The 27,570-nt window shown below is 40.7% G+C and overlaps 1 protein-coding gene across 3 annotated transcripts in view; it reads left to right on the top strand.

Moving 5' to 3' along the window:
• Positions 1–27,570, top strand: part of SLC18B1 (solute carrier family 18 member B1) — a 1,776,356-nt gene that overhangs the window by 71,619 nt on the left and 1,677,167 nt on the right. For 2 of the 3 annotated variants that reach the window (XM_044063787.1, XM_044063796.1), the window contains exon 2: positions 9,151–9,290. In XM_044063787.1, the coding sequence (XP_043919722.1) occupies positions 9,151–9,290 (140 nt within the window). Of the gene's footprint in view, positions 1–9,031; positions 9,057–9,150; positions 9,291–27,570 lie in introns of those variants that run through there. The other variant, XM_044063806.1, reaches the window with a different exon arrangement.

Here is a 27,570-nt window from a genome sequence, read left to right as displayed (position 1 = left end):
TCTCTGAGTTTTAACGACCATATAAAAATGAGAACTATGCAAGTTAAACAACAACTTTGGGACATATAGTACTTCTTATTTTTCACACATATATACCAGTTTTAAAGGATACAGACTTGTGTCCACTTTGCTGTTAATGACATTTTTGTTTAATTGAAGCAGAGGAGTTTGGGTTTTGCTTGGATGGTTAGACAGTTCAAGCAGGGAGTGTTAGACTCGACAAGGGGTTTGAAGGATTTTAAAAGTAAGTGTTTAGTTGCATTAAATTTTTTTTTTGTTTTTTTGTGGGTCTCTGCAATAACAATTATTATGTATTTAAATTTTTAAGCATTCATGTCAGTATGACTATTAATACGCAGTTCTTTAACAAAGAAGAGCTATTATACCAGGTCCATATAATTAATTTTAAGAAAGTTGCATCTACACTGTTGACCTGTATGATAAATGACATTTTATTAATTGTATTTCCATAAATGTTAATGTATTGAATAATGGTTGCAAGAGGAGTAGTCTAAAATATTTTGAAGTTATTTAACTCTGTCATTTTTTTTACAAGAAATATACCTGTTGACAGAAGATAAAATATTAAACTATACTACTAAGTTCGCAATATAATACTAAAAAAGAGGAGTTGCTATATTATGTAAACATTTTTTACCTATGCCTAAAATCTTAATCATATATGGATGATAAAGGTATGATTTGTTCTGTTACCTTATAATATAATAAGAGTATATTAACTTATACTGGATTCCTGGAATAGGAATTAAAACTGTTGAACAACTTCTAGAACAAGTAATACAAATTTCTAAAAGCAGCATCATACTAGCAGGAGATTTTAATTGTCTCTTGTTCCCAAAGGATACTAATACAACAGGCAAACAGAAAATACAGGAATCGGCAAAGGCACTGCTAGAGTTCACCTTAGGGACATAAATGATTTCTCAGATCCAGAATCACTTTTCTTTTCTCATTACTCACATAGACATAGAACACAATGCAGAACTGATGTGGTGTATGTCTCCAATGAGTTGATAGATAAGGTAGACAAAGTTAAAGTGGTAAAATTAAAGTGGTATTTTTCCCGTTTTGAGATCACAGTGCAGTCACGTTTGAGCTGCTTTTAAAATCTAACAATAACATTCAGATCAGGAGGATACCGTCATATATAATTGCTTAAAGAATTTTAAGGACTTTTTTTTATTAAAGAAATTCTCTCTTTTATAGAAATTAACAATACAGGAGATATTTCAGAAATCTATCTATGGGATGCACTAAAAGCTTATTTTTTGGTAGAGTTACCAATTGGCTATCAATAAAGAAAACAAAAAACAATGGGGCAAAGAACTGTACGAGATGCAAGAAACAGATTAAAACTGGAAAATCAGATGGGTAATAATATAGAAGAGATTAATAATCTACTTAAGTATTTGGCAATTTATTAATCGTAAAACTAGGATTAATTTAGAAAAGTTTAAGATCATTAATTTCTGTATTAACCCAAAATCTATGCATAAGTTAGCTAATGGAACAAAACTACTTAGTAAGTCTAATCATGTAAAGGAGATTTATTCACTTAAGAGAAAAGGAAAAGAGATGGAAGTAGAATATATTTTAAAATAATTTAGAAATTATTATAATAAAATCAGTCTATATAATGTAATAGACTTAGAAGAGATAATCAAAATTTTTATAATAAATTGATGCATTTATTTATTTATCTATCTGATGACCAAGTGAAATGAATTAATAGACCTGCTTGTCTCTGAAATTCAAACTCAAATTAACAAATTAAAACCTAACAAGGCACCAGGTAATGATGGAATTATACTAGAACTCTGCACGTTACTACCTAAAGAAGCCTTAAACATAGTACACAAAGTTTTTCTATAGTTTAAAGACTTAACAAAAGTTCCTCCCTCCTGGAAATATACTTGAATCTTTGTTAGTTTATAAAATTAGGGAAATAAAACTGAATGCTCTTCATACAGACCAATTTCACTTTTAAATGTAGATTATAAATTATTCATAGCAATTCATGCTAATAGATTAAAATACATTGTATCTTCCATGAGTAAGGAGGATCAAACTGGTTGTATTCTAAATAGAAATACTTATGACACTATTAAAATTAATAAACACAGTGATTGACTATGCAAACAAAACAAAGGAGAATCTAACATTAATAGTGCTTTTGACTCTGTGAATTGGAAATATATTTCATTAGTCTTACAGGAATGTAATTTTTCAAGTAATTTGACACATCTTAGAAATCTTTGACAGTTGCTTTGCATAAGTTAAAATAGGTACTTTTACTTTTGATTCAGTACAACTTTTGAAGGAAACTTAACAAGGATGTCCTCTTCCACCCTTGCTTTTCACATTAAATTATGGAACCTTTTGCTAATTTTATCAGGTCAAATTTAGACATAAAGTCATTAACGTGAATTTGGTTTCTAAAATCCAATTATTTGCTAATGACATTCTTCTGACATGATGGCTATTTTCTGCTGTTTCTAAGGCAGTGGATGAGTTCTAAAAAAATCTGATCTCTGCTTTAATGATAACAAAAATACTACCCATAAATGCCAATATTGATAGGATAAATGATAGATTTACTAAATGCATTGTCAAAGAGAAAAAAGTGAACTATTTAGAGATAATTACAACAGATGAAATTAATAATATAATTAAAATTATACTAACAGCATAATGAGTATAAAGAATCTAATAAATAAATAGAACAAATGTTTCTTCACAATGGAAGAGAGACTGTCTATAATCAAAATGATTATTTTGACCAAAAATCTTATATGTTAGTCAATCGTTATCCTTACCTCCATCTAAAATGTGTATTAAAGAATTTGAAATTAATATTTTAAAATGTTTTTGGTTCCCCCCAACAAACCAAAATCATATACGAGACTGGGCAGCAGGAGGGATTGGACTACCAAATCTAGAATTATATTCCTTATCAGTTATAAAACAGTATCTCTTTGGATAAATAATATTTACATAGCCAGGTGGAAAGAGTTTCTAGGATGCCTTTTCATAAAGTTTAAATCTAACATAATCTTATACTACACAATAATTTATATTGGTTGCTAAAAATTGCTTTTCAGAAAAAGAGTCACCAGTCAACTATTTTAATTTTATTTCTGCGATATTAGATACCTTTAGCAGCTTAATTTACAGAAATACAACATAATGCATGTATTTTTCTTCTTTCCCCTATAACATAGGGAACTTTATTGTTAGTAGAAACTCTTGAAAATACTCAAAATAATAATTTCATTTCAAAGTTAGACAGCAATTACATTTAAAGAAAAAAAAACCTGATATATTGGTTTCAATTACTGGATAGGGAAAAACTGCATTCTGTTGGTTATATCATAAGTAAATATGATTTAAGCAAAGATATGTGGTTGAATGTACAGTCTTGCAGACAGTATGTAGAATGTAAAATTTACTTAATGCAACCAAGGATAAGAGATCTTATCCCAAAATTAAGTGAATTTTTAATATTATTAATACGAGTAAACACAGTGGGAAAGGGTCTCTTATCCAAATTATATATAGAGTGGTGAGGAAAGAAACAAAAAGTTGCAGTGACAGTTATTGGAACTACTTTACACACATTAATAACAGACCTCCAGATGAGGAGGATAAAAAATCTTTTTTAATATATTCCAGACTACTTCCCTTACCTGGAAACTTTTTACTTGGAAATTCTTGCATAGATCTTTCTTCACACCTCATGTTTAAAAATAAGCAAGTTTGTTGGAGATGTAAACAGGAGCTTAAAGCAGATTGGCAGCACATATTATTTGTGTTGCACCTTGTTGGAATAGCATTTAATCTTTTTACAGGCTTTATTTGGGGGCAGTTTTGTTTTATCTGAGTCATTAATTCCTTTTATTACCCCTATTCCTGTTTGTGTTAAAAAAAAAACAATTTTGTGGTCCATTTTATCAGTTACAAGGAAATTTATAATCAAGAATTGGAAGAATGAAGCTACACTCTCTTTCAGAAAATTCACAAATATTGCAAACAAAGCATGTCATTTGGAAATTTATCACCATTAAATCAAGATCTACTAGAATCACTTCCTACTGTAATATGTGGACAGATTTCAAGGAACTGCTTGATAAACAAAAATAGCTATGCTCATTGTAATGTATAGGACTTTTTTGAGAATCTTCATTGTTAATAGACACTTGTAAATAGATATTCTTGTTTTTGGTCCTATTCATATTGTTTTTTATTTATGCTCACAAATTTCTAAATACAGTTATTGTCATAATCAATTTCTTTAGTTAAAATCTAATAAAAACATAAGAAAAAAAACTGGGGCAAGTAACATTGCCTGTGAAAGTAAATAAGAAGCACAGCTCTAATAGAAAAATGGATACATGGAACATTTGGGGCCTGGTTTGTGTGCATATCAAATATGTTGCACTCCAAGATTAGAGAACTCTGACTCATGGCTTTTCCACTCATCTTGAAACTAATTTCAACACCCAACCCTGGAATACTAAGTAAACAACTTGAAAGGACATACAAGTATATAATTAGTAAGAAGTTTAATAAAAAGACATTTAGCACTTTCATGAATGCCAATAAATATTTTAATACCGGATTGGTCGAGGCCTGGGTTAACAACGACCACCACCAGTACTGTTAGCCAACAGGGTGCTGGTGGAAATTGGGCTACTGTTGGCCGAAGGAGAAGAAGAGGCGGAAGACATGGCCGAAGACAGGAAGAGAGGAGAAAAGCTAGGACTGTGGTAGTGAGGGTCGGAACTTTGAATGTTGGCAATATTACTGGTACAGAGAGAGAGCTAGCTGATATGATAGACAGAAGGAAGGTTGGTATATTGTGTGTGCAAGAGACCAGATGGAAGGGGAGTAAGGCTAGGTGTATCGGAGGTGGGTTCAAATTGTTTTATCATGGTGTGGATGGAAGGAGAAATGGTATAGGAATTATTCTGAAGGAACAGTATGCTAATAGCGTTTTGGAGGTGAAAAGAGTGTCGGATAGAGTAATGTTTATGAAACTGGAAATTGATGGTGTAATGATGAATGTTGTTAGTGCATATGCTCCACAAGTTGGGTGTGCAATGAATGAGAAAGAAAATTTTTGGAGTGAATTGGATGAAGTGGTGATGACTGTACCCAAGGGTGAGAGAGCAGATTTCAGTGGGCATGTTGGTGAAGGGAACAGAGGGGATGAGGAAGTGATGGGTAGGTATGGTGTTAAACAAAGGAATGTAGAAGGTCAGATAGTAGTGGATTTTGTGAAAAGGATGGACATGGCTGTGGTGAATACGTATTTTAACAAGAGGGAGGAGCATAGGGTGACATACAAGAGTGGAGGAAGATACACACAGGTGGATTATATCTTATGTAGGAGGGCCAGTTTGAAGGAAATTGGAGACTGTAAAATGGTGACCGGAGAAAGTGTAGTTAGGCAGCATAGGATGGTGGTTTGTAGGATGATGGTGATCAAGAGGAGGAGGAGGATTGTGAGGTCAGCACCAAGGATCAAATGGTGGAAATTGAAAAAGGGTAATTGTGAGGTGGAGTTCAGGGATGAGTTAAGACAGGTACTGGGTGTGAGGTGGAGTTCAGGGATGAGTTAAGACAGGTACTGGGTGGCAGTGAAGAGTTACCAAATAGCTGGGTAACTACAGCAGAGCTAGTAAGGGAGACGGCTAGAAAGGTGCTTGGTATCACATCTGGACAGAGGAAGGATGACAAGGAGACATAGTGGTGGAATGAGGAAGTACAGGAGAGTATACAGAGAAAGAGGTTGGCAAAGAAGAAGTGGGATTGTCAGAGAGATGAAGAAAGTAGACGGGAGTATAAGGAGATGAGGTGCATGGCAAAGAGAGAGGTGGCAAAGGCTAAGGATAAGGCATATGAAGAGTTGTATGAAAGGTTGGACACTAAGGAGTGAGAAAAGGACCTGTACCGATTGGCTAGACAGAGCAACCGAGCTAGGAAAGATGTGCAGCAGGTAAAGGTGATAAAGGATAATGAGGGAAACATACTCACAAGTGAGGAGAGTGTGTTGAGCAGATGGAAAGAGTACTTTGAGGGGTTGATGAATGAAGAGAATGAGAGGGAGAGAAGGTTGGATGATGTAGGGATAGTGAATCATGAAGTACAATGGATTAGCAAGGAGGAAGTAAGGACAGCTATGAAGAGAATTAAGAATGGAAAGGCTGTTGGCCCAGATGACATACCTGTGGAAGCATGGAGGTGTTTAAGTGAAATGGCAGTGGAGTTTTTAACCAGATTGTTTAATGAAATCTTGGAAAGTGAGAGGATGCCTGGGGAATGGAGAAAAAGTGTTTTGGTACCAATTTTTAAGAATAAGGGTGATGTGCAGAGCTGTAGTAACTACAGAGGGATTAAATTGATCAGTCACAGCATGAAGTTGTGGGAAAGAGTAGTGGAAGCAAGGTTAAGAAGGGACGTGATGATTAGTGATCAGCAGTATGGTTTCATGCTGGGAAAGAGCACTACAGATGCGATGTTTGCTCTGAGAGTGTTGATGGGAAAAGTACAGAGAATGTCAGAAGGAGTTGCATTGTGTTTTTGTAGACTTAGAGAAAGCATATGACAGGGTGCCTAGAGAGGAGTTGTGGTATTGTATGAGGAAGTCAGGAGTGTCAGAGAAGTATGTAAGAGTGGTACAGGATATGTACTAGGGTAGTGTGACAGCGGTGAGGTCCGCGGTGGGAGTGACAGATGCATTTAAAGTGGAGGTGGGGTTACATGAAGGATCAGCTCTGAGCCCTTTCTTATTTGCAATGGTAATGGACAGGTTGACAGACGAGATCAGACAGGAGTCCCTGTGGACTTTGATGTTTGCAGATGACATTGTGATCTGTAGTGAGAGTAGGGAACAGGTGGAGGAGACCCTGGAGAGATGGAGATATGCTCTAGAGAGAAGAGGAATGAAGGTCATCAGGAATAAGACAGAATATATGTGTGTGAATGAGAGGGAGGATAGAGGAATGGTGAGGATGCAAGGAGTAGAGGTGGCGAAGGTGGACGAGTTTAAATACTTGGGGTCAATAGTTCAGAGTAACGGTGAGTGTGGAAGAGAGGTGAAGAAGAGAGTACAGGCGGGGTGGAGTGGGTGGAGAAGAGTGTCAGGAGTGATTTGTGACAGACGAGTACCTGTAAGAGTGAAAAGGAAGGTCTACAAGAGGGTAATGAGACCAGCTATGTTACATGGGTTGGAGACAGTGGCATTGACAAAAAGGCAGGAGTTTGAGCTGGATGTGGCAGAATTAAAGATGTTAAGATTTGCACTGGGTGTGATAAGGGTGGACAGGATTAGGAATAAGTATAGTAGAGGGTCAGCCCAGGTTGGAAGGTTTGGAGACAAAGTCAGAGAGGCACGATTACATCGGTTTGGACATGTGCTCAGGAGGGATGCTGAGTATATTGGGAGAAATATGCTAATGATGAAGCTACCAGGTAACAGGAAAAGTGGAAGGCCTAAGATAAGGTTTATGGATGTGGTGAGAGAGGACATGCAGGTGGTTGGTGTGACAGAGCAAGATGCAGAGGACAGGAAGAAATGGAAACAGGTGATCTGCTGTGGCGACCCCTAGTGGGAACAGCCAAAAGATGATGATGATGAATGCTGAACAAGGATTTCATTTTTTTATTACATTTGTGACTAATTATATCATTGTATGTCCTTTGTGTTTGTTAACTTAATGCTTTAGAGTTGTGTATTGGTTCTTTGTAGTTTTATGCTAGTTGCTCCATTTTTATTTGGCTTCTTATAAAACTAATTTCTTTCCTACGGTAAAAGATATTTTGTATTATCACACAATCAAGACATCCATGTTTTCTATATATGTCCAACCCTCTATCGGTGCCCATTTTACGAAAAAAAAACAAAAAAAAAAATATATATATATATATATATATATATATATATATATATATATATATATATATATATATATATATATATATATATATATATATAGTAACACACACACACACACACACACACTCTCTCTCTCTCTACTCGTGTGTGTATGCCTGAAATAGGTATGGGTGTGTGTATATATGTGTGTGTGTGTGTGTGTGTGTATATAGATGTTTAAAACACACACACTAAGGTTAGGTAAATATGCATGTGCAGAGAAGTTGCCATTTGGCTCTTGAAGTTAATATGATATTGCTGTGCATGATGAATGTTTTATATATGTAGCAGAATTTTGTACTTAACAGGCAGAAAATATTCTGTCCATTTGGGTTTTTTTTCCTGATAAGTGACTAGGTCATGTGGCATAATGACTTTTTCAGCCACGGTCCTGGCCAAGGCAATGGACAAACATGGCTGTAGTGGCTGTCTCAGAAGAAGCACAGTAATTATATAACATCTGCTTAATTTAAAGCTTATATCTGTTAGCTGCTAAGAACATCAGAAAAACTTGGAGGAGTTTTATTACATTGTTACATAACTTGGAAATTAATCACAGAATGAAATAAGTATTATTGTTTAGACAGATCTTGGGAAAACATAATTTCTAGTTTATGCAGGGATTACCTAAAGAACTAAGACTTGCAGTTCTGATGGTGAATTAAGTGTAATGTAAATTTGAGTGTTTCTGACTTGATCACTTTGGTTATGGAGAAGTTAAGCACAAATGGCCATAAAAAATGTTAAGTACAAGCATGTTACTTAACATGCTATTCTACCAAACACAGCATGTTTCTGACAGTCACACACTACTTGTTTGAGAAAAACAAGTTAGGCCATACTTGCAAAACCTGAGCAACTGTTAAATTCAGTAAGTAGTGGGCAGTTGTGTTATTTCTTCAGCTTGTGAAAACAGTTCTGTTGTTTTGAGGTAGGGTTAAGTAAGATGTGGGTTAAGTAAGATGTGTTAAGCAGTGTTTCTGAACTCTGATTCTTCATTTATTAGGACCATTAATAAGAAACACACACTTTTCATGAGGACAGTGAGCAACAAGTCTTGTTTCTTGCTTTTTGTGAAGAGTTGGAATGTAGTAGGCAGGTAATGAGTTACCTAACACTTGAATGCATGTCAGGATTTTGCATTGTACCTGAATTCCATTCTTGAATTTTCTTAATGATATTATGTCTTTCAGACTGCCATGTTCAAGCAGAGGTACAGACGGAATCCAGGAGGATGTCAAGGGAACAAATTCTTGTACTTATAGCAACAGCATCTGTTAACTTCAGTTCAATGATTTGTTATTCAATACTGGGACCCTTTTTTCCAGGAGAGGTAATTTGCTGTAATAATAGCCTATTTATGATGTACTTTTGCTTTGGTTTAAGTGTACCTGCTTTAATACTGCTGTATAGGGGAGCATTGACAACTGTAAAACATTACATTATACTGGAACAGGCTTCTGTTTTATTTTTGCATCTGGTGGGCTTGTGGGAAAATAGACTGTCTGACAGCCTTTTTGCAAAAGCAATTTTATTGTAACTGATGATGTTATGTGATCCTATCTCGCCTACATTCTGTACTGATGGGTTCGGAGCCGATCCCTCGGCTCCGACTCGGCACGCTTATGCTATAGAGCGAGGCCTCTAATTGGCTGAGCTATCTTTATCCCAGGATGCACCACCACTAATCCCCAGATCTCGCTAACAAGCTTAGACGTGGTCTCAACATTGGCTGGGCTAAGTACTATTAATTAGGCTTTTCCTGTCACAAATTTCCTTTCTTTGAACCCAAAAGCTGTTTTAACAGCTATTGTTGTTATATTCTGTGTGTTTGATGAATTTCTGTTGGTAAATTCGTGATTTTTTTAGTCAGGGAAGGTTTCCCGTTTTAGTTAGAGGGGCCTTCCCCTGCTACTTTGCTGTTTGTGTAATTTCTTGGGTCAAGTACCCGTTTAAGTTAGAGGGTCTTGACTCTCTTTCTGTTTTTTCACTGTTTTTTGTCTGTTACTGTTGGTAAAAATAAATAAATAAATAAACATATATATATAATTTTTGTTAAAGTTGTATTGAACTTTCTTTAACTAAAGTTTAGTGTTGTTATACATATATTGGGTCTTTGACAAAGCAGTTATGTCGAAAGAACACAAACCCTCCGGGTTTAAGAAATGCACGAGGTGTGGGTTTAAAATGTCCGTAACGGACGACCACTCCTCGTGCGTCTATTGCTTAGGTGCTAAGCATTTACAAGAGTCGTGTAGTGTGTGCCACGCGTTCTCTACTAGAGTCCTCCAGGAGAGGAAAAACAAATTAATCCTCAAGGGATTAATCAAGCCTTCCTTCGAGGAGGCTTTATCTTCCTCTCCTTCTCCTTCTAAAGAGCGCGCCGGCTCAGAGCGTCGGCTCCGACCAGTCAGTCGGAACCGACCGCTAAAATCTAAGCAGACTTCTCCATCGGCTCCACGGACTTGAGCCGAGGTGGAACCGGTCTGCCTCGATGCCTCCAGCCTCGACCCCTCTGGTTTTGGAGCGAGGTCTGGGGCATCGAGGGAGTCACCCTCATCGGCTCCACTGATATTGGAGCCGATAAGGGTTACTGGCTCAGACTCTTCCCCTCGGCGAAGTCCTTATCGGCACCGAGGTTCCTTGATTTTGAAACCTTCCTCAGAGCCGATAGTTGTTGAGTCCTTTCGAGCCGGTCCCGCCGATGGAGAAATCGGTTCGGGCCCGATCGGTATCCTCGAGATCATCCAAGATGTCTGATTTGGACATCGACAGGGTGCTCCTTCGACTCTTCCAGTCTCCGGTGTTCCAAAAGCTGGTTTCGGCTCCAGCCCATTTGGCTTCGGAACCGATGGTCCACTCCCCTACTGTGATTCCTCCTCCAACAGCTTCGGCACCATTGGAACCCGTGCTGGTGGAACCTGTGGAGGTGTTAGGGTCGGGCCCGACCCTTGCTCCAACTCCGGCTCTTGGGTCGGAGTTCAGTACACGGACTTCTTCCTTCGGCCCTGGGGGGCAGGCTTCGGGATTGATGCTTTCGGTCCCAAGTCTCCCTCTTGGTGCGTCGGTGGCGGGAGTACCGTCCACTGTTGTGGCCACGGAGGTGGGACCCTCCCAGGATTCTGGTGGTCCCGCCTTCAGGGCTATGAGGAGTGCTTTAGCCAAATCCTCTTTGGCTACCTCCACGGTTTCCCCAGCTCCTTCCCTACATTTGGAGACTGGCAGTCCCCTGTCCTTAGACAGCGGAGCCCCTGGGCTCAGGTCCTGGAGGTCCTTCTGAAGCCTCTTCGAAGAACCTCGGGAAGAGATCGTGCAAGAGGAAGCACGTTGACCCCTGATGAGTCTCTGACATCCGACACTGATCTCGATGATGCAGAGGGGTCCCCAATTGCGTCCTCGGATGATGTCTCCTTTGCAGACATCCTGGAAGCCCTAAAACAACGAGGCGGCTGGCAGTCCAAACCTCCCTCTGCTGATGAGTCGGTGTTCCTGAAGGCCTTCGGGCTCAGCCCGCCTCCTGGTGTCTCCGCCCTTGACGAGCTCTTGGATTTGATCAGACTCTGTGGAACCGGTGCCCGCTCATCCGAACAAATTTCTCTGGCCCCTGATAGAGAGTTCCTTACTAAAGGTGTGGCTGTAGATGCTTTGGTGGTGGCATCTGCTACCCAGCAAGATGTAGCAGAGGCTTCTACGTTCGTCCATCCTCCTAATAAGGAGTCTAGGAGCATGGATCGTCGAAAGCGCACCCTTAGTTCAGCGGCCTTTACACTGAGGTCCTTGAACTACCTGACGACTTTACCAGGTTTCAGAGGATCTGATTAAGGAGCTATCCGATACCCTCTTGGGTAACCTGCCTGAGGAGCTGGCCCAGACGGTTGGCTCTCAGCTGGCTACAATGTTGTCCATTTCAAACTCGTCCATGAGGCTCATTTCCTGTAGCCGGGAAAAGGGTAGAAGCCAGCGGGTACAGGCATTGCTCTACAGAGACAAGCCTGGCTCCGCCTGTGTCATGGAGGCCTTTAAGTCTTCATTTGCCGACGCCTTTGATGGGTCCTCCTGTTTGGACCCAAGGTAAAGACACACTAACCCGCTGTGAACAGGAAGGTAAGACTCTGACTGCGAAAGGGGCGATTTTCCACTCTTTCGGCCTTATCCCAAGGCTAAAAGAGGAGGGAAAATGTGGTTCAGATCTCAGAAGCCTTACCCCTCTCAGCAGGAAGGTTCCCCTCCAGAGGCAGAGGAGGGGAAATTCATCCGAAGACGCCGTCCCAGAGGCGGCAGAGGCCTCGCAATACTGGAGACCGTGAGTCCTTTCGTGGCTCTTCAGCCTTTCATAGTCCCTGAGGGATTGCCCGCTGTGCTGCTCGAGCCAGTCGGGGGTCGTCAAGCACCTGAAGGCCTGGGAAGGGATCACTCAGGACCGATGGGTGCTTCGATTTATCCCGGAGGTTACTCCATCCCATTCTCTCACCCCCTCAGTCCAAAAATCACGGACCTGCCACCCAGTCAACGGGATACCGCAGCCTCAGACGTTTCAAAGCTGCTGCAAAAAGGAGTCATCCAACCGGTCCCCGCAGACCAGATCGGATTAGGGACTTACTCAAGATTCTTTTGGTGCCAAAGACCGGGGACTTGAGGCCCATTTTGGACCTCAGCATCCTAAACCGTTCAGTCAGAAAGTCCAAGTTCCGAATGGTCACTCTACAAACCATTCTCCCATTGCTGGAGAAAGGTGTTTGGATGTGCTCCATAGATCTCAAGGACGCGTATTATCATATCATAATAAAAAGACCAAACTGAGAACAGTCCACAAAATAAATAGGTATGCAGCACAGCCTCCTGTCTCACAGCAAAAAATGCACCAGCACGATATGAAGATATAAAAGCACAAGATTTAATCCAATAGATAAAAAACACACACGGTTAAGCGCTTTCATCCACAATGGACTTCTTCAGAACACTAAATGAAGCTAACAACCAGCCTTAAATACATTTGAACATTACTTAATTGATAAATCATATGTTCCAAATTGATACATTTTAAAGTGCTAGTACCTACAAAAAAGTGCCAGTGCATGAATGGACAAACTTCCAATAAAACAATAATGCAATAAAACATTGAATATATCATGGTACATCAAGCGTCCAGGAGACATCTGCGCTTCTGCCTAGGAGGCAGTCATTTTCAGTTCCGTGCGCTGCCCTTTGGTCTCACCACAGCCCCCAGGGTGTTCACCAAGTGCTTGGCAGTAGTGACTGCTCACCTGAGAAGTCTAGGATTCCAGGTGTTTCTGTATTTAGACGACTGGCTCCTAACTGCCACCTCCAAGCATCTACTTCTGCGGAGCCTACAAGCCACTATATCACTGGGCAATTCCCTTGGAATCACCTTCAATTGGCCAAAGTCTGTGTTGCCATCTCAACGAATAAGATTCATAGGGGTAAAGATAGACTCAAACCAAATGCGGGTCTATCTACCTACAGACAGAATTCAAACCATACAAAATCAAGTTCGAGCCTTACTTCCCAGGTCCAAAGCCCCAGCCAGAATGGTCCTGCAGCTATTGGGCTCCCTGTCCCCACGGTTCTTCTAGTCCCCTTGGCAAGGTTGCACATGAGGATTCTCCAGTGGCTCCTCTCAGCTCAGTGGTCCTTTCAGGAACTCCCCCTCAACAACCTTGTATGGATCACGGAATCTTGCAGACGGGACCTTCGCTGGTGGCTAGTGCCCTCCAACTTGGATCAGGGACCCTTTGTTCTACCTCCTCCGGCCACTTTGACCACGGACGCCTCCCAGACGGGTGGGGGCATTCCCTGGGCAGGTCAGTCCAAGGCAAATGGCATCCGGAAGAGATTTTGCTTCTTATCAACATCTTGGAAATGAGGGCAGTACTTCTGTCCCTTCAAGCCCTCCACGATTATCTCCCTCAAGGCGTGATTGCCGTTCACTCAGACAACATGTCAGTTGTTTGGTACCTGAACAAACAGGGAGGGACCAGATCCTATCCTCTTTGCAGAGAAGCCATGAGGGTTTGGGAATGGGCAGTCTCCAACGCTTCCTAGTGGCTACTCACATACGGGCAAGTCCAATGTGATAGCCGACAGATTGAGCAGGACCATCCTCTCCTCACGAATGGTCTCTGAATATGACAGTTGCAAGTCAGATTTTCAGCGAATGGGGAGTTCCGTGTTGCGACCTCTTTGCGACCCCTCTGAATGCGAAGTGCGAAGAATTCTTCTCCCTAACCCTGGCTCCGGGGAAGAGCCCCATGGACGCATTAGTCCATCCTTGGCCCGCCGGCTTGCTTTATGCCTTCCCTCCAGTTCCTCTCCTTCCCAGAGTGATTCAAAAGGCATCTCTCTTGGGGAGCAAAATGATTTTAATTGCTCCTTACTGGCCCCGTCAAGTGTGGTTCCCCTATCTCCGGAAACATGCCCTGCAAGATCCATGGTTTCTGGATCAGATACCAGACCTACTAGTTCATCAGTTGGGACTATTCCACCAGTCCCTACACACCTTAAAATTGACGGCTTGGCTCCTCCTCTTCCGACGATAGTCAGGAGTCATACATTGGATTCAGATGTTGTACACATATTATCTTCGGCCCATAAGTCTGCTACAAAGAAACTGTATTCTAGCAAATGGAAAAGATTTTCTATTTGGGCTCAACTCCGGGGCCTGGACCCCATTTCTATTCCCGTGGCAGAAGTACTAAAATTTCTGACTTCTCTTTTAATCAAGGCTCTTCAGTTTCTACCATCAAGGTACAATTGGCAGCAATTTCTAATTTTCACGAATCCATAGACCCACCTTTAATGAGCAACAGATTGTGCAAGACCTTCCTAAAAGGTGCTGCTCTATTGAGACCCCCGATTTCTCATCCTGCACCTCCATGGGATCTTGATATAGTGTTACGCGCCTTGACTTCTTTTCCCTTTGAACCGGCAGCTACATGTGATTTAAAGTTTCTATCATGGAAGACAGCTTTTCTGGTGGCGATTACTTCTGCCAGAAGAGTTTCAGAGATTCAAGCTTTGTCAGTAAAACCCCCGTACTTGCTTTTTCACAAGGACAGAGTATCTCTCAGACCAAATCCTTCCTTTGTCCCTAAGGTTTGTTCTACTTTCTGCTTACAACAATCGTTAGAGCTTCCAGTTTTTTTTCCCAAAATACTCTAACAAGGCGGAGTTTATATTCCACACACTAGATGTACATAGACAGTTACGTTTTTATCTAGACAGGACCAAACAAACAAGGAAAACAGATCAGTTGTTTGTATCCTTTGCAGATAACAAATTGGGCAAAGCTGTCACAAAGGTCACTATTGCCAAATGGATCAGAGACTGTATTTCTCAAGCTTATTTTTATTCTAACAAAGAGCTTTCCACCTCTGTCAAGGCTCATTCTACAAGGGCTATGGCTACTGATAGCATTTCATTCTAAGCTTGCTATTAGTGACATTTGTGCGGCTACATGGTCTTCCCACACCTTCATTTCCCACTACAAATTAGATGTGGCATCTAGAGGACGAGCTTCATTTGGTTCCACAGTGCTCAGGAGTGTTTTCCAATGAGCCACCCGGGATTTAGGTGCTAGGGACGCTGTCCCATCAGTACAGAATGAGATAGGATCACATAACATCTTTTAGTTATGTACTCACCATAACTTCAGATGTTTGGGATCCATCTCGCCTACATTCCTAATAACCCACCCTCCTTCCCCCTTCCTTGGAGATCAGAGGATATCAGAAGGTCCGAATCCTGTTGTTTCATCTTGAAACATCTAACAATGTTATATAAAATGTTGTGCATGTGTGCATGAATGTGGACAAACAAGATCTGGGGGATTAGTGGTGGTGCATCCTGGGATAAAGATAGCTCAGCCAATTAGAGGCCTCGCTCTATAGCATAAGGTCGGGCCGAACCCATCAGTACAGAATGTAGGCGAGATGGATCCCAAACATCTGAAGTTATGGTGAGTACATAACTAAAAGTTAAAGATGTCTGAATAACCGAACTATTGCTCATGAATGAAACTGTAAATGATGAAATAATGCAGATTAGGTTCATAGGTTCATACTAGGCTATCTGCCCTAGGGCATTTATAAGCCTAGCCAGAGTGTGTTTGGCTTTCGCCACCCATTTTAAATTAATTTTGCTATGCCCTTTTTCGAGGTTAGTATACTGTGCCTCTGTCTAACAGTGACACAGAAGTGATACCCGGGGTAAACCTACGATCCCCCATCCACTCATCAAGATTCCTCTTGAAGAGAGTCAATGAGGGACTCTGCCTAACCTGGACTGGGATTTTATTCCAGAGTGAAGGAAGCCTCTGGGTTATGAATCTGTCCCTCCAGCATGTCCTATTTATTTCAGTGCTGAGGTTCAAGTCTCGAGCGTAGCTTGATGGGATTTGGATTTTCTGAGGTGCAGCATGTCCATTAATTCCAGGTTGGACATGGCTTTATACGTCAGGCACAGATCGCCTCTGAGCAGGCGGTATGCCACTGAGTAGAGCTGGAGTTTCTTTAACCGGGCAGCATATGGCATCTGTTTGAGTCCTTTGATCCTCTTGGTGAGGTACTTTTGGGGTCTTTCCAGTTGCTGCAGGTGTCTGGTAAGGTACATCCCAAAAGGGGCATTGTACTCAATTATGGGCCTGATGAGGGATGAGTAAAGAGGCACGATGACCTCCCCTGATCTAGATGTGAATCCCTTCATGATTAGGTGGGCTATATAAAATGTTTTTCTAACCACTTTGGCCACGTGGTTGTCAAATGAGAGATTGCTATCAACGTGGGTCCCCAGGTCCCTAATTACTACTTCCGTACTGAATGGATTACCACCTATGTGGTAATTTGTGGGCACTTTGTTTTTGCCAAAGGGGATGACTATACACTTTTTGGCATTTAGCTTAAGGCCATGGCTCTTGCACCAGTTGTCTGTTTCTATGAGGCCCTTTTGGAGGATGCTTGTGTCGGCTGGAGAGTCGATTATGGCGCCTAGTTTGCAGTCATCTGCGAACTTGGTCAGCCACAGTCCTTCCATGTTGGCCTATACCTCCGAGAAATATATACCGAACAAGAGAGGTCCCAGGACTGAGCCTTGTGAGATGCCACTTGTAACTGGTTTGGAGTCTAACATGGCTCCAGCAATTCTAACCATGTGGGTTCTGTCCTTGAGCCAGTTTGCAGCCCATCTAGTGACATAGGGGTTTATATTTAAGCTGGTGAGCTTATCTATAATGCCCGAGTGGGGTATTGTATTAAAGTCTTTTGTGAGGTCCAGGTAGGCTGTGTGGACCACCTTCCCCTCGTCAATGGCCTTGGTGACTGTTTCAAAGAAATCGACCAGGTTTAAGAGGCAGGATCTGCCCTTAACAAAGCCGAACTGGGTAGGATCCAGTGTCTGTAGGTCCCCAATATCTTTATTTATGAGGTCCGTGATGATCCTTTCCATAGCTTTGCAGACCAAGCTAGTCAGGCTTATGGGGCGATAGTTTCCAGGATCCGTTGAGGCACCACCTTTGTGGAGAGGGACCACTGTTGCTGTACGCCACTCTTTGGGTGCATAACCTGTAGTAAGGCTGAGATTGAACAGTAGTTTTATGTTTGGGTTTAGCTCTTCTTGGAGTTCATGTAGGACGCAGCCCGGGACACCATCTGGTCCCATTGATGCTGTGTTTTTTGCTTTGGAGAGGGCGGCTCTTACCTGAGCATCTGAGGTGTCAGGGGGACAGCACTCTGCTGGGATAGATATTTGCTCTTTTGATGTGGGGGGGGGGGTTTGCGCTGAACCTGTCAGCTAGGATGTTGGCAATGTCTGTGGGTTTGGTGTTTTTTTGTCATTTTGGACTAATTCTGAGCATATCTGGGAATTCCCACCCAGGCTCCTTACATAACTAATGAAAGCCTTGTGATTATCCTTAGTGTCCTGTGCAATTTTTCTCTCGAAGCTGGACTTAGATGATTTTATGAGTGCCCGTAGTTTTTTGCTAATACTGATCAGAGATGCCTTCCCTTTCTGGGATTTTGCTCTATCATGTAGTAGCTTCCTCCTTCTGTTGTATAGTTTGTTTATGGCTGGGGTCCACCAGACAGGACGTCTGCCTTTGGAGGATTGGGTCTTGGTTTTATTTGGGATTGCATGTTCCATGCATTCCTGAAGGTGTTCATAGAATGCATTTATAAAGGATTCTGCAGCCTGGGACGTATTTTTCACAGGCCTGGGGGCTTTGAAGGATTCCACCTCGGTTCTGAGGAGTGTGAAATTTGCTTTAGAGAAGTTTTGCACTGTGGTTTTCTGGGCAGGGGGTGGGGTCGGGATGTGAATATCCAGTGCGATTAGTTTATGGTCTGATCTTACCAGTGAGGGATACACTTCTGGTCTGGAGCATAGAGTCCCCGTGTTGGTGATGATCAGGTCCAGTATGTTTTTCCCTCTTGTGGGAGTGGTAACAAGTTGTTCCATAGCATTTGAGTTCATAAATTCTTGGAATCTTTGGGCTAGGGTGTTGGAGCTAGAGTCATGCTTCCAGTCTATGTTTGGGTAGTTGAAGTCGCCCAATATAATGGTGTTTGGAGAGACCTTCATATTTTCCACTGTTCTCAGGAAGGCCGAGTGCGGTTCTTGGGTTTGGGAGGGTGGTCTGTAGCAGGCTATAAACTGGAAGGCAGTTTTACCCACTGTTAGTTGCACATGGATAGTCTCTGATGCTTCGTGCTGTGCCACCAACCTGGAGGTGTGGGTATCTTTGACGAATATTGATACTCCCCCTCCTTTTGTGGTTCGGTCCAAGTTTTGGGGCTGAAAAGCATGGTATGAGGTATAACCTGGTAGTGCTGGGGTGCTCGGGAGCCTTGAACCAGGTTTCTGTTACTGCACAGATATCGATGTTCTCCATGCTAAGGAGAGTTTCGAGTGCGTGCATCTTGAGGTTTAGACTTCTGGCATTGAGTAGCACTACTCTTTCTTATCCCTTGTGATACCTATGGAGGTGGGTTTGTCTTTTGAGCCTTGCCAAAAAAGGCACTATGGGGGTAGCAAGAGCCTTTGCCAATATCCAAAAGCCCAGGGGTGATAGGTGCAAGCCGTCCCTAGCGAAGCATCGTGGCTTGTCGAGCATGTCATCCCAGGCTTGAAATTGATCATCTTGTCTTCATATTGTGGCATTATTCTTGGTGAGGGTAAGATGCTACTCAAGGTCAGGGTCATACCAGCCAGGGCTACATGCTCAGAGAGCTCCTCTATGTCTCTTTTCATGTAGTCCAGGGAGGTACATCTCAGGTCATTCACACCAGCATGGACAATGACTGAGTCATATTTGTACTTGCCTTGGAGTGACCTGAGTGCTTGTGTTATGTGGCGGATCCTAGCGCCCGACAGGCAGCTCACCGTGACCTTCTCCTTGTTCAGCCTGGTGAGCGGGACGTCAGTGTGCCTGACGATAGAGTCACCTATTACAAGTGTATCAGGTGTGTTTTTTAGCCTTAAGGGCTGTGACTGTTCGGCACACTGGCTTTGTGAGCTATGTGTTGCAAGTGTTTTGTTTTGGGGTAGCAGTTTCTTGGGTGTCTGCTTTGGAGGTCTCTGCTGCTTAGGCAGATTTTTATTTAGAGCCTCCGAGTATGTTTTTGTGTGTTTATGTGTTTGGTTTGCTGTCATGGTAGGTCTATGTGAGACTGGAATTGTAGTGAGTGTGGCTTCCTTCTCCTCCTGACTGGTTACGCCAGTACTGAGTTGAGAGAGCTTAGCCTCCAGTTTGGCTATATGGTTGCATCTCTCACATGTGTTGGAATTTGTTGGGTGGAGGAGAGGGCTGTCTGTGTACATGAGGCAATTGTAACATTGCCTCAAGATTCCCAGTTTCACCAGCTGGACCGGAGAGGAGATTGACAACTGACCTTTGGACATGCTAGAATAGTATTGGGAATTCCTTTATAATTGAAAAAAGGGCCAATGGGGAACAAGGTACTCAAGGGGAGTTTGTGAGGGTGTAGTGCTTTTAATTTTTCAGTGCTGACTTTTATATAATTGCTTTAGTGAGCAAGTGCCAGGTAACTTATATGCAATGTGTTACAGGTAACTTAAATGCAAAAACGACAAACAGTAACTTTCTTTCAAGCGAAACAAGGAAATAAGTACAGTTAGCATTGCAGATATCACTTGGGATCCACAGAAGCGCTGAAAAGCCGCGTTTTAGGTGGAATTAGCGTTTCAGGGAAATAACAAGCAAACAAACAACAAGCATACAAACAAAGCTAGATTCAGCAGGCCTGGATCTAGTCTATGCTACAGCAAACAAGGTGTACCAATTTCAGTAAGAAGCAGTTCATATATGCAGGCACTATAAGCCTTTAACCAGAAATTCCCAGCTCAGAAGGGCAGAGTCCAGCCTCTCCGCCCACAAGAGTGCAGACCACGAACCCTCTTAATGTAAAATAACTGGCCTGAAGCCCAAGTGCTTAAACCAGAATTAATACACTTTTAGAATAACAGACACTGAGCCCTCAATCAGCAGTTCCAAACTTAGAAGGATGTAAGCTGCCTGTTCTGCCACTACAGTGCAGACCACAAACCTTCTTAATGTAAAACAACTGGTCTGAAGCCCAAGTGCTTAAACTTAAAGGCTTAGAATGAGTTACACCTAGGAGTAATAAATACAACTGAGTACTTTTAAGATGACCAAAAGCAAAATAAAGTAGGAAGAAACACAAATACAGTAAAAGCAGATACATTTTTTTTTTTTGAGTGAGCAAATGAGATGGGCCCAGGAGGAGTATCCAAGTGCAAATTTACAAGAGGGGCGGGCATTTTCAAAGCCACCAAGATTAACACCAAGACAAAAACAGGGAGGATGGGTGGGGACCTGCTGAAAAAACAGTCACAACTTCCAGCTAGATATTGCTCAATGCAACACAAACAAATTACTTTAAATCGTGTATTATTTGATAAAAGTGCAAATAAAAATTTACTTAACTCCACTTAGGCGTTCAGTTGATTCTGTGCAGGTCTTAGCTGGCCAAAGCTCACAGTTTAAACAGAAAATAATTCACTGTACCACTTGTATAAGACAGAAACTGAATAACAATTAAGTAAACTACCCCCACCCACTTATCACTGGCTATGCAGGTTTTTTAACAAGCCTAACTGAAAATACCACTTGTATAAGACCTACTGAAAAAACAGCCACAACTTCCAGCTAAATATTCCTCAGTGCAACACAAACAAATTATTAAATCGTGTATTATTTGATAAAAGTGCAGATAAAAATTTACTTAACTCCACTTATGCGTTCAGTTGATTGTATGCAGGTCTTAGCTGGCCAAAGCTCACAGTTTAAACAGATGATGTCGACAATGTCCTGTATAATATAGTTTTTCTTCCTGGGCCTCCACTGAAAAAGGGCACTGCTCAGTCTGATTTTCCTGTAAAAATGCTAGTTAGTCCATCAATCAATTAATTAATATTGGACTATAGTTGTTTCACTTTCCTGGAGAGGAAAAGTAAAAGAAAGAAAGGGTTTTATTCACATTGCCAGCCTGTGTATTCATGTTGCTGTTAAGGCTGAGTACACAAGTAGAGTTTTCAAGGTGTGTGGAATTTATTTTTTACAGTCTGAACAAGTAGAACCAGCAAGGCTCACACTTGGCACATACTGCAGCAAGAACAATCACTACCATGAAGCAGGAACTGTGGTGAAGTTCTGCCATAAAGTAGGTACTGTTGTAAATGTTCCAGGCAAAAAAATAAGTACAGGTTTAAAAGTCTCCCTCTCTGTTTCGGAGTAAGTTTGGGTTAGTATTTTATACAGTCTTTAATTTTCTTGGTATATCATGTTCTTGCTTCATGTGCCTTTAGAGGCCCAAGAGTGGAGACCCAAGTTTTTGTGCTTTAAATAAACGAGACCACAATAAATCATTTCAAAACTTTTCCCACCTTTAATGTGACCTATAATCTGTACAATTCAGTTGAAAAACAAACAAATCTGTTAGGGGAAAAAAATATATAAAATAAAAAAACGTACAATAAGCTGGTTGCATAAGTGTGCACACCCTTAAACTAATACTTTTTTGAAGCACTTTTTGATCTAATTACAGGATTCAGTCATCTTGGGTAGGAGTCAATTAGCATGGCGCATCTTGACTTGGCAATATTTGCCCACTCTTCCTTGCAAAAGTGCTCCATATCTGTCAGATTGTGAGGGCATCTCCTGTGCACAGCCCTTTTCAGGTCACCCCACAGGTTTTCTATTGGATTTAGGTCTGGGCTCTGGCTGGGCCATTCCAAAACTTTAATTTTCTTCTGGTAAAGCCATTCTTTTGTTGATTTGGATGTATGCTTGGAGTCATTGTCATGTTGGAGGGTGAAATTCCTCTTCATCTTTCTAACAGATGCTTGAAGGTTTTAAGCCAGAAGTGACTGGTATTTGGAACTGTTCATAATTTCCCCCACCTTGACTAAAGCCCCAGTTCCAGCTGAAGAAAAGAACCCCCAAAGCATGATACTGCCACCACCATGTTTCACCGTGGGGACGATGTTCTTTTGGTGATGCGAAGTGTTGTTTTTGCACCAAACACACCTTTTGGAATTGTGGCCAAAAAGTTCAACCTTTGTCTCATCAGACCATAACACATTTTACCACATGCTTTTGGGAGACTTGATGTATTGTTTTGCAAATTTTAGCTTGGACTGGATTTTTTTCTGTGTAAGAAAAGGCTTCTGTCTTGCAAACATACCCCATAGGCCAGGCATATGGAGAATACGGGAGATTGTCACATGCAGTACTCAACCAGTGCTTGCCTAAAATTCCTGCAGCTCCTTCAGTGTTGCTGTAGGTCTCTTGGCAGCTTCCCTGATCAGTTTTCATCTTGTTTTTTCATCAATTTTGGAGGGACCTCCAGTTCTTTGCAATGTCACTGTTGTCCCATATTTTTTCCACTTTTTGATGACATTGTGTTCCATGGTATATCCAATGCTGTGGAATTTGTTTTGTACCCTTCTCCTGACTGATACCTTTCAACAATGAGATCCCTTTGATGCTTTGTAAGGTCTCTGCAAACCATGGCTTTTGTTGTAGCAGGCAACTGAGTAAATGTCAGGAAAATCCTACTAGGACAGGTGAATTTTATTTGGTGTTAATCAGAATCTCATTAATTGATGGCAGGTGTGTACCCAAGAAGACTGAATGCTGTAATTAAATCAAAAGGTGCTTCAACAAAGTATTAGTTTAAGGTTGTGCACACTTATGTAACCAGAGTATTGTACGTTTTTTATTTTTTATATTTTCCCCTAACAGATTTGTTTGTTTTTCAATTGAATTGTACAGGTTTTAGGTCACAGTAAAGGTGGGAAAGGTTTTGAAATGATTTATTGTGGTCTCATTTATTTAAAGCACAAAAATCTGGCATTTTAACAGGGGTGTGTACACTTTTTATATCCACTGTAATTGGTTTCCGGTTTAGTGAAAATCATCAACATTTGACATGTTGTTAATAGACCCTTCAGTGTTTGCAGGATTTAAAATTTTCAAGTTATACCTGTTCTTTTTTTCCTGTAATGTTACAAGCCCACCATAAGATTTCAGCTGTATACACCAATTTTTCTGTGTTCCCAATTCTCATGTTTTTTCCTTGTTTGAGAGTGATGGTAGTATGTTGTAGTACATATAACTGTTTCTATCCATTAGTACCAGTGTCTTCTGTACTCCCCTTATAAACCTCCATCTCATCATCATTTCCTTTTTCTGAGTTCTTTGGTACGATGTCTGCTAAGTCTTCACTCATGTTGTTGTCTTTTTTATTGATGTATGGGTTCTCCTCTTTGGAATTAATTTTTCACAGCCTGGAATAATGCAGCACTGCACAACTACTGCCATGTCTCACACGTACTACAAATCCATTCTGGTCAGAGAAGAATAAGCATTCTTTCCATTCTGCACATTAAACTCTTTTTGCAGTGACCCTGTCCTATTTCAGACATCTTGTTTGTGGAATAAAATTGTTTCCATAGTGTTTTAATTTTGTGGGAGCATTTTAACTTCTGTGAATACTCTCCTTGATGCATGTAATGCTGACATGTTATTGCACTACTGTGCTCATCTGATTGCCAGATTTTGATTTTTATGAATTTATCAGATCACTGCTGTTCCTATCAGAGTCATTTAAAGGACAATAGTAGCTAATCCTCACTAAGTTGTCCAGTGGCATTCTGGTATAATGTCCATGTTTATTAATGACCACTAACCCTTTAGTTTGCTGTCTGGAGGCATTCCTAGTATTTACATTAACCAAAGATGGTTTGGATTGGGAACACCAAAAACTTTAATACTCAGGTTTGAAGCAAACTATTCACCTATGCCTGGTTTTGCATTCAGTGTGTGATGCTGTGTAATATCTTAATATTACTTTCTAAAAGCATTTAATATATACATTTCTTTTGCATTATGAAAATTTTCTGTTATAAAAAATTGGACCAAAAGTGGAATTTCAGTATTGAATGTTTGGTAACATTAAAACCATCTTAGTTTCTGACGATCCATATGCTGGAAGCATCACAGAATAAGTCAGTGCGGTCACTGCTGATTTACCTAATTTAAGAAATAAACATAAGGCTATGATTAGAGAAAGAAAAAGACATTATAATGAAATAAATTCTGGAATTAGGTTAGAAAGCTTTTAATATATAAAACACTTGAGGGCAGCTCATACTTTTCCTCATTGGACATCTAAGTTAGAGAGTTATTCAGCTATACTTTGAGGACTGTATGCCTCCTTTAAGGATACCTTCTGAACGGACTTGTTTAGTTGTGGTCATGACTATCCTTTTTTTGTCTAATTTATGCTTGTAATTCATGTTGTATCTTATAACAGCTACAGTAGATGAACCCTTCAAAAGTCTGCATCTGGTGATATTCTTCCTCCTAAATTTTTGCAACCTGCTACACTGGTTATTATCGCACCTTTTAATGGGCTGGATTCCAGATGACTTGCTCTCGGTGTAATTTAGAATATGGCCATCACTGTTAGCCTGTTTACAGCTAGGACTTGCTCTGAAGTACATCACTTACACTTTGAGCAAGTCTTTCAGAATCCGGGCAGATTTACACTGAGAACAACTCTTTTGGAATCTGCCCCAATGTGTATATCAGCAAGTGTATTAAAACAAAAGCTTTGCTTAGCAGAAGCAAGCAGTTCTTATCCCATTATTGGTGTATATTGAAATGTTATGTCTTGTGCCACTACAGGCTTATTTTATTTTAGAGTATTGGCTTAGTTTTCTGAGTGTGGTGCACATATTCTTAGCAAACCTTTTAGTGCACAATTACCAATGCATGTGCAATACCTGTGTTTAGTCTCCCCCCTTTCTATTAAAGTACACTCTTGGCTATAGTTTATAATTTCATTGAATAATCTCATTATAACTAGGATGTGGGATGAGGGACTGAGGGAGTGGAAACTTGAAAGTCAGAAAAGTGAGACAGAGAAATTGGAGAGTCCAAATTGGTGGATGGGAACTGGTTTGGGTCTTTTTTAAAAAGAAGCAGAATGGGGTGAGGTAAATATGAGGGGGAAACTAAGACTCGTTATGAGCTGTAGTACTGACAGCATCCATCCTTTAGTACTGGCTGGGTAATGGTTCTGTTGCTAAAGTGGGTAACAATGAGAGGAATAAAAGACTTTGGTCCACATTTGAAACATCATACTTTGTATGGGTCTGTGTCCTATTTCTGGAAGCTGAAAGTGGCACACTGGTCCATTTTTTTAGGGTTTGGGTTAATTGTTGAGAGAAGTTAAAGGATGGCAAAATCTGAGTCATATATGTCTGATTCAGGGTCACAAGTACTACAAATCCATTGTGGTCAGAGAAAACTTTCTCTTTCTAAGACTTGATGCCAATAGTGGAAGTAGCTTTCACTAGCCTTCCCAAACATTCAAAGGGTCTTTTTTAATATTGCTTTACATCTGCCTATACAGCCTAAATCTACTGTGAATACAGACTTAATTTGTACATGGAGCAAGAATTTAACTCTGTTACCCAAGTAGTTATGTGTATTATAATCTATGCTTAGGAGGTAATTGGGTCAGTATGAAGGTACTATAAGGTATCTTATGATTTCAACAAGTTTCTCATGACTGCATCTTCCCAGGATGAAGATGAAGGATGAATTGTAAAATTAGTATTAAACATTTTTGATAATCATTTTATAAAGATTTTGTATACTACTTAGTGGAGGCCATGAGGACAAGAACTTTGAATTATTTTTGAGGTGAATATCTGCACACCTGTGTTTGAGGTGGTTTATTTTATTTGTAGTTTATTTTTAACACCTTTATTAAAACCAAGACACAGGTAAATATACTTTAACAGAAAAGAAAACAAATAGTGTTAACTTTTTTTCATTTACATGCATTATTTCTTTCCATGTAACTATCATCAGTCCACCATTACATAAATTGCTGAATTCCTGCCTTCCCTTAAACCCCATTCCTCCTCCTCCTGAACATTATTCTGCATGTATTATTCTTAGTTTCCATTTATTTTTCTGTAATTTTCTCCTTCCCTTTTCTAAAGACCCCACTTGCATTTCTTTTATCTCTTTTACAGTGGTCATCAGTACTTCAAATACACTTGATTTAGACTTTGATTTCCATTTTTTGTAATTGCTGTTTTGACAATTAGCATAATTAAACTTAATAAGGCCTTATTCTTTCTAGACAATTAGCTCCATTTGCGACTGAGCTTTAGGGATGAATCTATGTGGAAGTTCAGTTTTTGGATGTGCTTGGTTAGGTACATACCAAAGGGAGCATTTTGCTGAATAGTAGGCATGATGAATGCTGAATATAGTGGAATATAGTGGAACAATGACCTTCTTGGACCTAGACACCATACCTTTGTTTATAAGATGCACAACATAGAATGATTTCCTTGCTACTGTAGACACTTGATGGTCAAAGGCTAGACCAGGGTTGGATGACTTCCTAAAGGATACTGTTATGCATTTATTGGCTTTAGTTTTACTCCATGGCTCTGACACAAGTTATTTGTCTATATCAGCCTTTCCTGGAGAACATTAGTGTAAGTGGGAGATTCTGTGACTGCTTCTAATTTGCAGTTGTTTGCAAATTTGGTAAGCCAGAGGCCCTTGGCATTGGTCTCCACTTCAGAGAAGTAAATGCCAAATATGAGCTGTCTCAGTATCAGTTTCTGAGTTACTACGCTTGTAACTGGCGTCTTTGTAGAGGTGGACTCCCCAATTCTAACTTCCTAGGTCCTGTCTGTGAGCCAGCTGTCCACCAGGTGACATAAAGTCGAGAGGTTAGGTATAAACCCTTATCAACAATGTCCGAGTGGGGTATTGCATTGAATGCCTTGGCCAGGTTACGGTAGGCATTGTGAACTGTTTTGCCCTCTTCTGTTGCCTTGTGATGACCTTCTCAAAGATATCCACCAGACTGAGTAGGTCTGACCTGCTCTTGATGAAAACAAATTGGGTTAAGTTCAGTGTCTGGAGATTTTCTATGTCATTACTGATCATTTCCATGGTAATTCTTTCCATGACTTTACATATTAGACTAGTGAGACTTACGGGTCTGTAGTTTCCAAAGTCT

Source organism: Protopterus annectens, chromosome 1.part0, assembly GCF_019279795.1.
Source record: "Protopterus annectens isolate FY-2018-M chromosome 1.part0, PAN1.0, whole genome shotgun sequence".
Taxonomy (NCBI): Eukaryota; Metazoa; Chordata; order Ceratodontiformes; family Protopteridae; genus Protopterus; species Protopterus annectens.
The sequence above is the reverse complement of the archived record's forward strand: the minus strand, read 5'-3'. Positions and strand labels throughout refer to the sequence as shown.